General features: G+C 40.6%; 1 protein-coding gene across 12 annotated transcripts in view; it reads left to right on the top strand.

Annotated features, from left to right (window-relative positions):
* LOC113658419 (adhesion G protein-coupled receptor L2-like) overlaps positions 1–14,087 on the top strand; it is a 133,519-nt gene that overhangs the window by 71,286 nt on the left and 48,146 nt on the right. For 8 of the 12 annotated variants that reach the window (XM_027170830.2, XM_047818792.1, XM_047818780.1 and 5 more), the window contains 4 exons: positions 7,731–8,033; positions 9,727–9,830; positions 11,223–11,408; positions 12,892–12,930. In XM_027170830.2, the coding sequence (XP_027026631.1) occupies positions 7,731–8,033; positions 9,727–9,830; positions 11,223–11,408; positions 12,892–12,930 (632 nt within the window). The remainder of the gene's footprint in view (positions 1–7,730; positions 8,034–9,726; positions 9,831–11,222; positions 11,409–12,891; positions 12,931–14,087) is intronic. The other 4 variants (XM_047818798.1, XM_047818786.1, XM_047818796.1 and 1 more) reach the window with 1 other exon arrangement.

The following is a 14,087-nucleotide window of genomic DNA, read 5'->3' as shown; positions in this document are numbered from 1 at the left end:
AGTTTGCATGTTCTCCCCGTGCCTCGGGGGTTTCCTCCGGGTACTCCGGTTTCCTCCCCCGGTCCAAAGACATGCATGGTAGGTTGATTGGCATCTCTGGAAAATTGTCCGTAGTGTGAGAGTGTGTGAGTGAATGAGAGTGTGTGTGTGCCCTGTGATGGGTTGGCACTCCATTCAGGGTGTATCCTGCCCCGATGCCCGATGACGCCTGAGATAGGCACAGGCTCCCCGTGACCCGAGAAGTTCGGATAAGCGGTAGAAAATGAGTGAGTGAGAGAGTGTTTCCTTTGACTTTGCAAGTGTTTAGCTTAGATTGTAATTCGGGTCCTTGTAATATTTTTGCTGCATCTTAAACTAAAGAAAAAATCTCTGATTTCTAAAGCACTCAGGAACGTCTCAGTAAACTCGTGATTTCTTCTGGAAATTCGGGTCAGTCGAACAGTAGCAAAAGATGTAAAGTTTGCTAATGCTGCTCTGCCCTGAGAGAACTGAGATGCATGATGGGGAGTAAAAACAGTCCATATTGAGATTCAGTGCTCGAAGCATGGTTCTCATCACACCTTTATATTGTATGCCATCAGCACCTGGTGAAAGTGGCGCTTTGCCTTCGTCGCTAACAGATGAAGGAGTGTGTGTATGCGTGTGTTGCGTGGCAGGTGTTGCCAGAGGTCGAAACGAATCTGTCGAGTGACAGGTGGCGGAACAATCCTCGCAGTGAGAGCTCGCGAAAATCAGACCACTAGATAAAACACACATCTGTCTCAATCACGATCTGATTTGCGCTCGGCATATGCGAGGAAGCAGTCATAAATGACTTCGGTCGCTGGGTCACATGATCGATTGCCAGGATGACGAGCAGCTGATAAATTGCCTCGCCGAGGGCCATTTATTCAACACGCTACTAAACACGATCCAGGCCACATATTTACACATCTTGCTCGCTGTATGTTTAGCGAAGACAACCGTTTAATTTCTTTGATTGAAACAAATAAGGAAATTGCACGCAATCTTTACTTTTCTTTTGCTGTCGGTTTTCCTGTCCTGAGATTTAAGAAGAGGATTTTCATCTCTTTTTTTTTTTTTTTTTTTTTCTATTGCGTGAATTCTAAAGAGTTCTTGTGCTTTTTAATAATATCTAATCCTGGAACCTGAAACCTAATAAAAGTTGGAAGTCTCAACTTGCAACCGTAATCCTATTAAAAGTTTAAATTTAGCTTCAACACATTGTAGTGTTTTGTTGCTCAATGCTCGTCCACACAGGCTGAAGAACCAGAACAAACATTGCTTCATAATTCTGGATGTTAGAACACGTGTGTAGCGTGATTGAAAATCTACGTCTGAATGAAAAAAAAAAAAAAAAAGGAAAAAAGCTCCGGCAATCTTTTAGGTCTGTCTGTTTTTTTTTAAATGAAAATGAAAAACTACTGATTATTTATTATTTATAATATAATATAGAATATAGAGATTTGGCGGAACTTTAGATTTTGCCGCAGATTTTCCACTAATTTTGTCTGAGACTTGTCACGTGACGTCAAAGCCAAAGAGACCAAAAGAGAAAACTCCATGATATCCTGGAGAGACTAATAAATAAAAAAGAAGTTGACTAGCTTTGAACTTTTTCATTACATAAAGGTAAGAAATCAACATGTATTAAAACAGAAACAAACGTCCTTCAGTATAAAATGTGCAACTTACCTCCTGATTAATTAGTGATTATACTGCACCATTCAGCTTTGTGCTCGGGACTCGGACGATCATCTGAAGACATTAGCAGGATGGAATTAGCGTTGAGTCTGTGATGAACTCGGAAATGACCTATTAGTTCCTAAGGAGCTCTTGGTTGTTTAATTCCACTCGACTATAAACTGTTGTAGAAAGGACGTTATTTACATTTACATTATTTCCTGTCCATTACTCCCAATTTAGGATGAGGTTCCTTTCTCATTCTGGTTCCTCTCAAGGTTTCTTCCTCATATCATCTCAGGAAGTTTTTTCTCATCATCGTCACGTTCGTCTTGATCATTAGGGATAAATGTTAAGAGATAAATACTAATTTAATTTGAATCTTTTTACTATGTTTCTATAATTCTGTTAAAGCTGCTTTGAGACTACAGTATGGGAATTGTTCAAAATGCTATACAGATAAATTGTATTGAAGTGAATTCATTTACATCCGGATCATTTTTTTGTGTAAAAATGTATAATTATTTCAAAATCCAAAATCTCTTTCCAAGATGCGAGCGTTTTCATGTGTTTTTGCTCCATTTGGTCATGTGTACTACTCAAACTACTCGTGTTCCCTCGAGTGAAAAATCCACTTTCACGCCGAAGCCTGCGAGCTGCTTAAGGAACTGCGGCATCATTTGGTTCAACCAGACTAAACAAACATGTGCTGATCCTTCCATTATTATGGTGTTGTCTCATGGCTGGTGTGTTTCTACACTCGTTTAATAGCTTTTGTACGTTCCTTCTGCAGGCAGCCATCTGGAACCTGGAGCTAGACGGAACTTAGGTGAAGTTTTGCGCCGCTTAAATTTCTGCTTGTAAAGTTCTGCTGTGCGCTTCGAGCTAAGAAACTAACTAAGCGAAATCGTTAGGAGCTACAAACAGCTTCATGTTTTGTTTTTGTTTTGTTGTTAAGCACCGATGAATCTATTTCCTTCACAAGGTATTGCTAACAGCCGTCGCCTCTGACGGACCACATGTCCTTGATTTCTGATTCTTGCACAGCGAGTGGCTTCACTGACTCTCGAAATGACAGTTAATTGAGGCTCGTTTCCCGGCGAGCGCTGTTGGACGACCCCCAAGCGTTAGTTTCTTCTGCCCGCCTGTGAAATTGGTCGGCATAATCAAAAGAAAATTGTATAGCTGCCAGACGGTAGATGTCAGGAGAAACAGCAAGGCGGGCTAGGTTGTTGTTTACCCCTCATGCACCTTTTCTCTTCTTTTTACTCCTTTTCTTTGCTTTTTTCTTCAGGATACCATTTACCTGAATGTGTTTGGAGAAAAAAACACCTCAGGTGCCAGAGGTGGCTTTGTTTTCGAGTGGCGTTGTGGTGTGTGATAGGCTGACAGGGTCAAACAGGTGATCGACAGGCGTTTAGCTACATCTTGGCTTGTTTTCACCGGTATCGACGAGGCGAAGTCTTTTGCCCTTCTGCTCTAGTTTACAAGCCGACGATCCGTCAGGTGTCGTCGTAAAACTAGAAACGGCCTTGGGTTTAATCCTGGAAGATTGGATGGGAGTTTCTAGATTTCAGAAAATGAAAGGAAGGAAAGATAGTAGGATAGTTCTTTATTATCTTTAAACACTCGCATGGACTCCTCAGCAAGAGAATCGTTGTCTGTTGATTTATCTGAGCTGGAGACGTTTTTTTTTTTTGCTGCCGAAAGCACATGAACGCATGCAATCCAATTTTTATGCTTTTTATGGCTCGTGTTCGATGTTTGGATATGACCTTTGCCCTGATGGAATATTAAAGGTGGGCAAATCAGTAGCCTAGCCTCCTGTTTGAGAAGAACACATTTGATGGCTGGGGTATTAGTTTTTTATTTATAGGTGCTCAGAGAACGAGTAGATATAACCAGATTAAAAAAAGAAAAATCAATTCAGTTTTATTTCTATATCACTTTTAACAATGGATTTTGTAACAAAACAGCTTTACAGGGATAGAAACATTGAGAATTTAAATATAAGTCATTTCAATGTATATGTATTCATAATGAGCAAGCAAGAGGCAACACCATTTTATGATTCAAATCAAATTCAATTTAATTCAGTTTTATTTGTATAACGTTTTAGCCATGAGCATTGTCTCAAAGCAACTATACCGAACATAAGAAATATACAAAACGTTCAAGTACATATTACGCTTATATTGGAATGTGTTTGCATTTTCCCACAATGAACAAGCCTGAGGTGACTGAGGTGAGGAAAAACTCCCTTAGATGGAAGAGGAAGAAACCTCATCCTCATTTGGGTGACACTGAAGGGTGTTATTGTGAATAATGTCCTTTCTACAGTCAGATACAGTCTGATAATTGTGTATTGATTATGAGCTTGTTGTCCTCAAACACCACTTTCTCTCTAAATATCCGAAATCTTCATGAAGCGGAAACCAAATGGAGAGTTTTATGACTCCTCTATTAGCTGTTGCTGTAGTAAGAGAGAAAATAAAAACACTCTCCAGATTTGCATAATGTCCTTTAATCCTTTAACCCTTTAATCCAGTACACTGGCTTTCCAACGGAACTTGACTAATGGGATATTTTTCAATTAGTATAAATAAATGAACGATTTTCTGACTGTGAATCTGATCTAAAATGAGTCAGGACGTGTGTTTTTCCCTCTGTTGATAATCTTACCCAGAGTTTTAGTGGTTCCTTCACATTTTAGACATTTTGGGTATCATCATTTACTCTGATAGAAACATTTGTGTGGAAAAAAATAAACCGTTTTTGGATCGAACTTTTCTAGCCCTTAGTAGACTAGATAAAAACACAAATACTTACCGAACATGACAATTTCTTTAAACCCTGAGTGTCTATTTCTAATTCTTTTGCCCTGAGCTTCATATTAATCTGAGCTCCTCTGTGGAATGGGACATGACGGAGACTTTCAATGGTGGACATGGGAGAAAAAGGTCTATAATAAATGTGTATATGATGATAGAGCATTATGACTTTTATGAATATGGTGATAGAGCATTATGACTTTTATGAATAAAGCGCTGATGTGTGAACTTTCATGCCTTTGTGTTTGCAGCAGGTATCGAAATTTCATCCGCTGCCTTAAAACGTGAGCAAACGCGAAGATTAGCTTCAGTTCTTTTCAAGCAGTCAAGACAGTGGATCACTTTAAGATTCATTTCTGAGTTGAGTAATCTTTGAAAAATGGAGTTAAAAAGAAGAAAGTTTATGGAATTGAAGAAGCGATCATGTTTTCTATCTCTATCAGTATCGAAAACTGAACAAAAGTGAGAACTTGGATTCATTTTCCTGAGGCAGCTTTTGGAGAATTGAATTTTTGAATTCTATTCTGTTCCTTCAAAACAAAGGCGCGTAACATGTCAGGTCCTTCATTTTTAAGAATGAAAAATGGATGTAGTATGTGTCTGTTATTAAATGAGATATAGCACAGAGAGGGGGGAAATCGAGCGAACGAATGGAGTGTGTAAGTGAGGTAACAAATGTCAGCTTGCACTCACAGCTGTCTTATTTTATTCCACGGCAGGAATAAGTCAGTGAATAATCAGTAGTGTGTCATGACCCAGAGGGTTTGGATCATTGCATTCTAGCTTATTTGTCCGTCTTGGGTTGCTCAGGTTTTTCTCTGTGTAGTGAGGGGGTGACTAGGGGAAATAATGAACTGCATATTTTACCGGAATGAAGAAACAAAAGAAAAGATGTTCCAGATTGGTGGCTTGGATCTCAGCCCGGCATGCGTGCGTTTGCTCACAGGAAATGGAGATCCGTGTCTGATGATGGGTTGCCAGATATGTGATATTTCCTCTCCCCTGCCACAATCGCCTCCCACCCCCCTTATTTCCCTCCTTTTTCCCCTGTTGGCGCAGTGCACAGCGAGCTCTCTTTTCTCATCCAATTGGCCTCGTCTGCGTTCGGCCAACCCACAAACACATTTACACTTTTGCTGGCGTTATCGTAGCGAAAGTGGGTTAGCGATCTGATAGAAGTGTTCTCTCACTCACTAAAACATACATCAAGGAGCTCCAACATGGCTTAAATACGCCATATTGTTCTGTCAAGCCATTTCAATGCTTGCTTGGAAGACAGACATGTTTCATGAAAGTGTGTTTATGTGTGATTTTTGAAATAGAAAACTGCAGATATTTCATTTCCCAGAAGACTTGCTCTTGACTCACTTTATTAAAGAATTAGGCTTGAGTATTGAGGATAAGAGAGAGAGAGAGAGAAAGAGAGAGAGAGAGAGAATGAGGAAAAAAAGAGGAATGGTAATATAGCTAATGTGAGAGAAAAGTGAAATGCAGTCAGGCTCAGATTTGTTTCTCACCATTGACATTTAATCTGGCCAGAGTAACAAACAGCTCCTGTGAGGATGATACTCAAGCGAAGCGACGAGTCGGCATTTACTCTGAAGTGCAGAAAATGAAAGATGGGAACGCTTAGACATTTGCTTTGCTATCAGTTTTGTAGTGGAGTCAAAAAAAAAAAAAAGAAGGAGCATTCAGGGTAGGTGGCAGACCTTTTATTTTTGAATTATCACTGTATCTGACAAGGAAGCGGTGCGAACAGTGTATGTAACACCAGCCGTTATCACACACCATCCTCAGAGTGTACAAAACATACTGTACTATAGCACTCGAGAGATCTTTCAGTCTGACCAGTGGATATTTTTATTTATTTATTTATTTATTTATTTATTTATTTATTTATTTATTTATTTATTTTTAATTGTCTGTGGTTCTCAATTTATTTTATTTTGTGTTTTTAATTTCTTACAGTAGTTAAAATAACAACCCACCATCTGCAGGGTTATTAGCCGATTTGATTGTTCACTTAAACAGAATGGGTTTTAATTAAAACATCAGTAACTCTGAAAAAAAGAAAATTCAGGGATAAACAACTCTGAATGAAACTGAAATAATGAGCTAATGGGTTTTATTAGAAATAATGTTAAAATAAATTATGTTAATAAACGTGTAATGAGGGCTCTGTTTTTTTTTCTTCTTCTTCTATGTTTTCTGAGAAAGATTTCGATTATTTTTAATTCGTAACTGGAAATTAACAATTTGCAACATCCTAAAAAAATTGTTCTCTAAGATTAGCTAGCTTGTCAGCAAACCCAGATGCTACATTTAACAATATTTTGTAACTAAATGTTGCTAGCTGGCTTTACACAAACTAGTTAAGGATGCTTAAGGCTTGTAAACATGGATACTAGTTTAAAGACTCCTTATAATCATTAGTCGAATATGAAGAAATTTTGTAGCAAACATGTTAAAAGCCTCCTGCTAAAGAGGTAACACAACTGAACTAGCGTGTAAGCTAGTTAGTGTTAAAGTGTTGCTGTGTTTAGGCAAATGGCTGGATTTGCTAATTTTGCTGTAATATTGAGTGAGTAAAACATAGATTTTATGTGTTAAGCTAAGCCATAACCTAAATGAAGAAAATCACTGGTAGCAAGATAACATCAAATGAAATATTAAATTTTTCTGTTAATCTTGACGGTTAGCTTTGCTAATGTTGCTGTTATATTGTTTGAGTAAAGATAGTATTTAATGATCTAAGTTAAGCTATAACCTAAAGTGAGGAAATAGCTGTTAAAGAGGTAACATCAACGCTGTGTTAGGTTGATGGCTAGCTTAACAAATTTTGTTCTTTTTCCGTGTAAGTAAAGCTAATATTTTATGTTCTTCGTTAACGTTTAGCCTAAAGTGAGTAAATAGCTGCACAAAAACATTTTGAAGGTTCAGCCAGCTAGATATAAGGCTCATAATAAAGGAACTGTGGGAAAAGTGTATTTGTGATGTATGTTTTCTCAGTATATCACTCAACATCTAGATTCTGACTAACAATACAGTTCTTGGTATGTTTTACTCTTTTCTACTGAACACGAATCTCAACCCATCCAGCAACTTTATGTTTCCTACTAGCAATCAAATTTTAAAAGATTTGAGTTGAACAGATATATGTCATGTTAGTGTTGCTAGCGTTCCAACAAATGCTAACGTTGCTTAATCTTCTAACAGTGTCGACGCTCGCCGACGGGCTCACGTCGACGGCGTTCCCCAGAAGAACCACGACAATGGCGAGCACCAGCAGCAGCTCCACACATCGATTTGTGACCAACTCCACAGTCGCGGTTGACCCCAAACTGAGCCGTGGAGCTCAGGAGCCTGCAGTGGACAACTCTGGTGCTGTAGATCCTACAAATGCTGGTCCTCTGGCTCCTATCAGACGGTTCTGTGAGAGCACTGACATCAGAGACATAGTCTGGCCTCGTACACACAGGGGCGTCACCGTGGAGCGGCCATGTCCCAAAGGAACCAGAGGTGTGTGTTTATGTGGATGTGTGTATGCAGTGTCAGATTACTGATTTAGATCGAGGTCAGACATGAAGAGGGTTGTGTTTGAATGGAATTGTGTGGGGTGTGTGTGTGTGGGGGGGGGGGGGGGTGAGTGTGAGTGTGTGAATTGTGTATGGGGAAAAAAAAAATCCCCCTACACATCCACATTTCCCTCCAGGCCAGAATTGACCGCCCAGGTTGAAATGAGCTTCAGAGTTCATGTGACTCCAGGAGTTAATTTAGCACTTGTTATTTGCTGTTTATTTGTGTACGGAGTCATGTGATTAGTGTGTTGTGACAGCTTGTTTGTGGATTAGACGAGTATCTACACAGCTTGATTTGTTTCCCTGAGCCATTTGGAAATGGTTTTAGGAGAAAAGCATGGCCTTGAGGCATTAATGAGGAGAGACAGACTGCACTATTATTCTGGTTAATTTGCATCTACTTTCTCTTATTCTGCTTTCCTCCATTCTCCAGTGTGGTTCTTCATCAGGCTTTCTTTCCATTCCCATTTTCACATGGTGTTTATGTTGTTTATCTGGGATCTAAACTAGCAACCTTCTGATCAGTAGACCAAAACCTTTACAACTTTCCCACTGAGTCATTTGTTCCATCTCTATTTGATTCTATCAGCATTTCTCTCGTATGGTTCTCTCGTATGGTTTCCTCAACGTTCTCCCCGAAACTCCCTACATTTATCTGGTTCTCTCATGTTCCTCAGCTTTCTCCAGCTGTTATTATCTTGTTCTGTTAACATCTCTGTTTGTTTCTGTTTCTCTTCTGTATCTTTTCCCTCTGGTGTGACATGTTCTTCCTCTGCTTTTCTACAGCTGTGACTCCCTTTACATTTCCTCTCTACTTTCTTCAAACATCCTCCTCTGGTTTTCAGGAACCTTTTCTAACAGATTCTCTCCATATTCTCTCTCTGGTTCTCTCCATATTAGTTCCTAGATTCTGTCTATTTTGTTCCATTTTTCCAACCTCCTTCTGTGCTTCTCTCCAAAGTTTCTCTCTGTTTTGAAGCAGATATTATGAGGCATTTCCAAAAGATTTTCCCTCTTTCTTTTTGCCCATCCTTTCCATTTGGTTTATAAATTCTCTTACTGCTTCTCTGATTAATTGTCGATCATTGACACTCAGGTTCTCCTTAAGTTCTTTATTTGTTTCCTCCTCTGGTTGTCTTTACATTACACCTCTGCTTTTGTTATTCCTTTATTTCTCTGGTTTTGTGGTCCTGGTTCTCTCTATAAGCCCTGTCTGTTTCTTTTCTATGGTTCTCTTCATGTTCTCTACCTTCTGGTTCTCTTTAGCTTCTTGGTCTCCAATCACTTTCTCCCTCTGGTACTCCACAAATTCAACCCCCTTTCAGCTTCTTGTTCTGGTCTTATCTCTAGTTCTCTCTACATATGTTTCTCCTTCTGGTTAACCTTTCCTTTTACTTTTTTTGCTCTCCAGCTTCTCTCTTTCTGTTACTTTCAACAGCCCTTCCACCCTCTATGTCTGGTTGTCATCTGGTTCTCTTTAACTCTCTGTACATCTTGTCTCGTCACCGACAGGAACTGGGGTTCTCAATCAGTTCTCCTAAACTTTTGCCTCTGGTTTGAAGATTTCACTTTCTCTCATTGTCACTTCTCTCTGTGCTTCATGTCACCTTCTTTTCCCGGTTCTCCGCACACAGGTATCGCCTCATACCTTTGTACAGCGGTTAGCGGTACGTGGAACCCAAAGGGACCAGACCTCAGCAATTGTACGTCTCACTGGGTCACACAGGTGGCACAAAAGGTCAGTACCCGCGGTTCATAAAATACAATTTTATATTATTTTAGCCTATAATAAATATTATATCATTGGCTAATTCGCAGGCTCTTTCCCTTTTGTTCTGACAAATAAAGACAGCAAATTTCAAAAGAAAAAATAATTTAATTAATGACACATCCGTAGCTTTTGATTACACTTTATTTTTCATCATCGATGCTTGTAATTAGTCAAGGTACAAAAATGGTGAACGATGAAAGTTCGTACCTGAAAATACAAAATGTGTACAACAAATCAAAGCGTAAATAAACAACACCGTGAAGGAATGAAGTTTCAAAGCAAGGCTAATGAATGTGGAGCAGCTGCTTTCTACCATGTGCTTCACAGTTCTTTATCCCTGAGCTTACAGATAACCACAGTAGCGTTTTTTTTTGTTTGTTTTTTGTGGATTGCAGTACTAGTCGAGGCTGATAAAAAAAAATAGATAAAGAAATGAATTAAATTTAAATAATGAAATTAAATGAATCAAATCAACAGTGTCTTACTCGTAGGCAAAATATAGACAATCAAATCAAATCAAATCAAATGATATTAAATAATATTTCAATGTAAATTTAGAAATAAATTTTATTGATTTTTTTTGCTTTTAATATTACATATTAAATAATAAATATCGATTCAATTTTTTATTCGGTTTATTTAATTTGTTTATAATTAAAATATATACCTAATTTAAGATATTATATAAATAATATTTAACTTAAAACACAAGTGAAAAATGAACACATGAAAATAATAATGAAATGAAAGTCATACATATTTATGTTCATTATCATTTTTAATGCGTATTCCAAACGTCCACAAAAGTCATTTTCATATCGATTCTCATATACGTCTCTTAACCAATTAAAAGCCGGCTTTATTTCTTTTTTAAATTGTATTCGGATAAGAAGTGCTTACTGAGTAATACGTTGTGTTGGTATTTCATAGTTATGACAAACGGGACGTTTCGGACCAAATTCGTTCTTCGTCTTTGCAAGCTGACGGATTCTGTACAAGTCGCGCTTTACTGTCCGAGCCACTTTGTGAGCTCTAGCATGATTTTATCCACCTCCACATCGATATATATGTGAACCATGTTATTTTGCGTTTATGTGTGGACAGCATTTTAGCAACACCCTCTGATTAATGTGTTGTGAATAGCAGCTCCGAGCCAGTCACGCCACATTCATTTCCCTTCAACAACTAACAATTACCTCTTCAGTTTATTTCCCCCGAAAAGATTTACTCACAACCCAAATTTGGGCTGCAAAGTTTATCAACATGGTTCTCTTGCTTTCTCTGCCAGTTGCCTGCATTAAATCTGCGGTGTAATTTGTGTCCCTTGTAATCACACATTTTGGCTCTAAATTGGGGCAGATCCGGAGCGGCGAGAACGCGGCAAACCTGGCCAATGAGCTGGCTCGTCACACGCACGGCCCTGTGTTTGCCGGCGACGTCAGCTCCAGCGTCAGGCTTATGGAGCAGCTGGTGGACATCCTGGACGCACAGCTTCAAGAGTTCAGGCCCAGCGAGAAGGATTCGGCCGGACGCAGCTTCAACAAGGTACAGCAGGTTAATGTTTTCTTTCTACAGTGTGACATTTTGTATAATATCCAGTTCGTGATTATGAATAAAAGTGCTGTGCAGCATTGTTTTTGAGGTAATTTTCAGTGCTATTACCGAGAACTAGACCTCCAATTGCACATTTATGTTCTCAGTTGATGTTTGGGTGCAGATCAACTGCTTATTTTGCATTACCAATCCCCTTCAGTTCCTACAAAAACCTTTTGGAGCTCGGTACGATCATAAATTTGTGGATTTCCTGATCTCAATTGCCTCTGCCGTTCCCAGAGCTCATTTTCCTGCCACTGTGGAATTCCTGAAACGTTTAGCAGACCCGGTGGAATTCCTGAACAACCATTCGCCTGAGCATATTTGCTTTTATTTCTGACAATCGCCTTTTTCTTTTCTCGTTTTGAAAGAGCTTATCTTGTCTAGGTGGTAGAGAAGAGAAGGACACTCCCTCCTGTCTGCCTGTCAGTAATCCAGCCCCAGGGTTTTTTTTTTTCTTTTCCCCCTCCTGAATATGTTCCAGTTCAGCTCCCCTGTAATTATGGGGTTAGCGCATCTGACTCACCTGGCACTATAGATGTAAAAGCCGCCGCTAGTGTTTAGAAACCGTTTAAAAAAAAAAAAAAGAAAAGAAAATAAAGAGCCAGGTAGAAGCCAGGGCCCTTTAGGAAGGTAATATGCAGCCAAGTATTTGCTGAAGGAGGAATTTCTGCAGAAGAGGCTCGACCGAAGGCCCCCATGAGGCCGTTCATCTCCCACACAAAGAATTGTATGATGGCGAGGTGGTGGACTTACTCCTCCTCGAGGCTGTCGCACTCGCTGCTGTAAGCGCTGCCGGAGTTAAAGAAATGAACTCGGTATAATTCTGCACGGTGAAGAAATCCTGTTTTCATGCCAAAGCGTTCCCTGTCTTCCGTATCTTCCTCTTAACGCTGTGCATTACCGCAAGGAGCGACGGGGTGGGGGTGGGGGATTGGGTGTGTGTGTGGGGGGGACTTTGTTTTGATGAAAAGACTATTGGCGGCACTGAAACCTTCATATCGCTAGATAGCACAATTATCCTGACCATCAAATACAAATGACCTCCTCCAGCTTGAATGCATTGGGTTTAATGGATTTTCTAGCACGGTCCAGTACTTGCGTCTCCATTTTTTTTCCCCCATTCCCCTCCTCTTCACTCCTTGCTCCTCACTCCCCACCTTTCTCCACAACTCAACTCAGCAGTCCTGGTGTTTTGGTTATGTAAGCTAGTTAGGTATTCAAAAGACACTTTTAATTGAAAGAGGAGGGTGACGTGGGGTAGCATGGTGCTCTCGCAGTGTGACGCTTCTCCCGCGCGACGTCTGATTGCATCGTCGAGACGAAACGCTTGATTGTGTGCAGGAATGTGGTGCCTTGATGTTCCTTTGATGGCACAGGACCTGGTTTTGTAGCTTCTAACGTCTTCTAACTGTGTGTGTGTGTTTCTTCAAAGCGTCAAAAGCGAGAAAAGACGTGCAGGGCCTATATGAAGGTATGTGCACAATGTAATCCAGGCTCACTGCATGCAGCTGTAGTGTCTGTCTCTCTGTCTGTCTCTCTGTCTGTCTGTCTGTTTGTCTGGCTGGCTGGCTGGCCACCTGACTGTCAGTCTGCCTGTCTCTTTGGCCATCTGTCTGTCTGACTGTCTGTCTGTCTGCCCTTCTGTCTGTCGGTCTGCCCTTCTGTCTGTCTGACTGCCTGCCCTTCTGTCTGTCTGACTGCCTGTCTGTCTGTCTGCCCTTCTGTCTGTCTGACTGCCCTTCTGTCTGTCTGACTGCCTGTCTGTCTGCCCTTCTGTCTGTCTGTCTGCCCTTCTGTCTGTCTGCCCACCTTTCTGTCTGTCTCTGTCTGTCTGTCTGCCCTTCTGTCTGTCAGACTGCCTTTCTGTCTGTCTGACTGACTGCCTGACTGTCTGTCTGTCTGACTGCCTGTCTGTCTGACTGCCTGTCTGTCTGACTGCCTTTCTGTCTGTCTGTCTGTCTGTCTGTCTAGCCATCTGGCTGGCCGGCATTCAGTTAGTCTGTCTGTCTCTCTGGCTGTCTGGCTGCTTTTTATCTGTCTGTCTGTTTCCTGAGAATCTCTGCTGGAATCTGACTCATTCTTTAGCCACTTATTAGTAGTGTCTCTGCCTTTGTCTGCTTGGCTCTTGGGTTTTTTCCTACATTTTCATCCCTGATCTCTCTCTCTCTCTCTCTCTCTCTCTCTCTCTCTCTCTCTCTCTCTCTCTCTCTCTCTCTCTCTCTCCTCCCTGCTTGCTTCTCGCTCTTGCTCCTTACCTTTTATCTCTATTCCCCTCCCCCTCAATCCCCTGCCCTCGCCCTCCCACTTGTACTCCTTGGCTCTTTGTTTCTTGCTCTTTCGCTCTTTTGCTCTTTCACTCTCTCTCACTCTCTTTCTGTGCCAGCATTCCCTTTGCCTTTTTCCCCTCATTCTTCTACCGACTTGTGCTTCTAATGTTTTTCACGTTCTCTCACTCTCTCCTCTCCATGTTTTCTCTCTCCCCACCTGTTTCTCCAAGCTGCCCTGCCTGATCTCCTCAGCGACCACTTGTTCTCTCCTTCTCTCCTTTCTTTTCTTCCTCTCGTGCCTTCTTTTTCTCTCAGCACAGTAACATTGTATGAGTAATTGCCTTCCTGCGGCCATAATTGC

The sequence above is a fragment of the Tachysurus fulvidraco genome, chromosome 1 (genome assembly GCF_022655615.1).
Source record: "Tachysurus fulvidraco isolate hzauxx_2018 chromosome 1, HZAU_PFXX_2.0, whole genome shotgun sequence".
NCBI lineage: Eukaryota > Metazoa > Chordata > Actinopteri > Siluriformes > Bagridae > Tachysurus > Tachysurus fulvidraco.
Note: the sequence above shows the minus strand (reverse complement) of the source record. Positions and strands in the feature narration are given on the sequence as shown.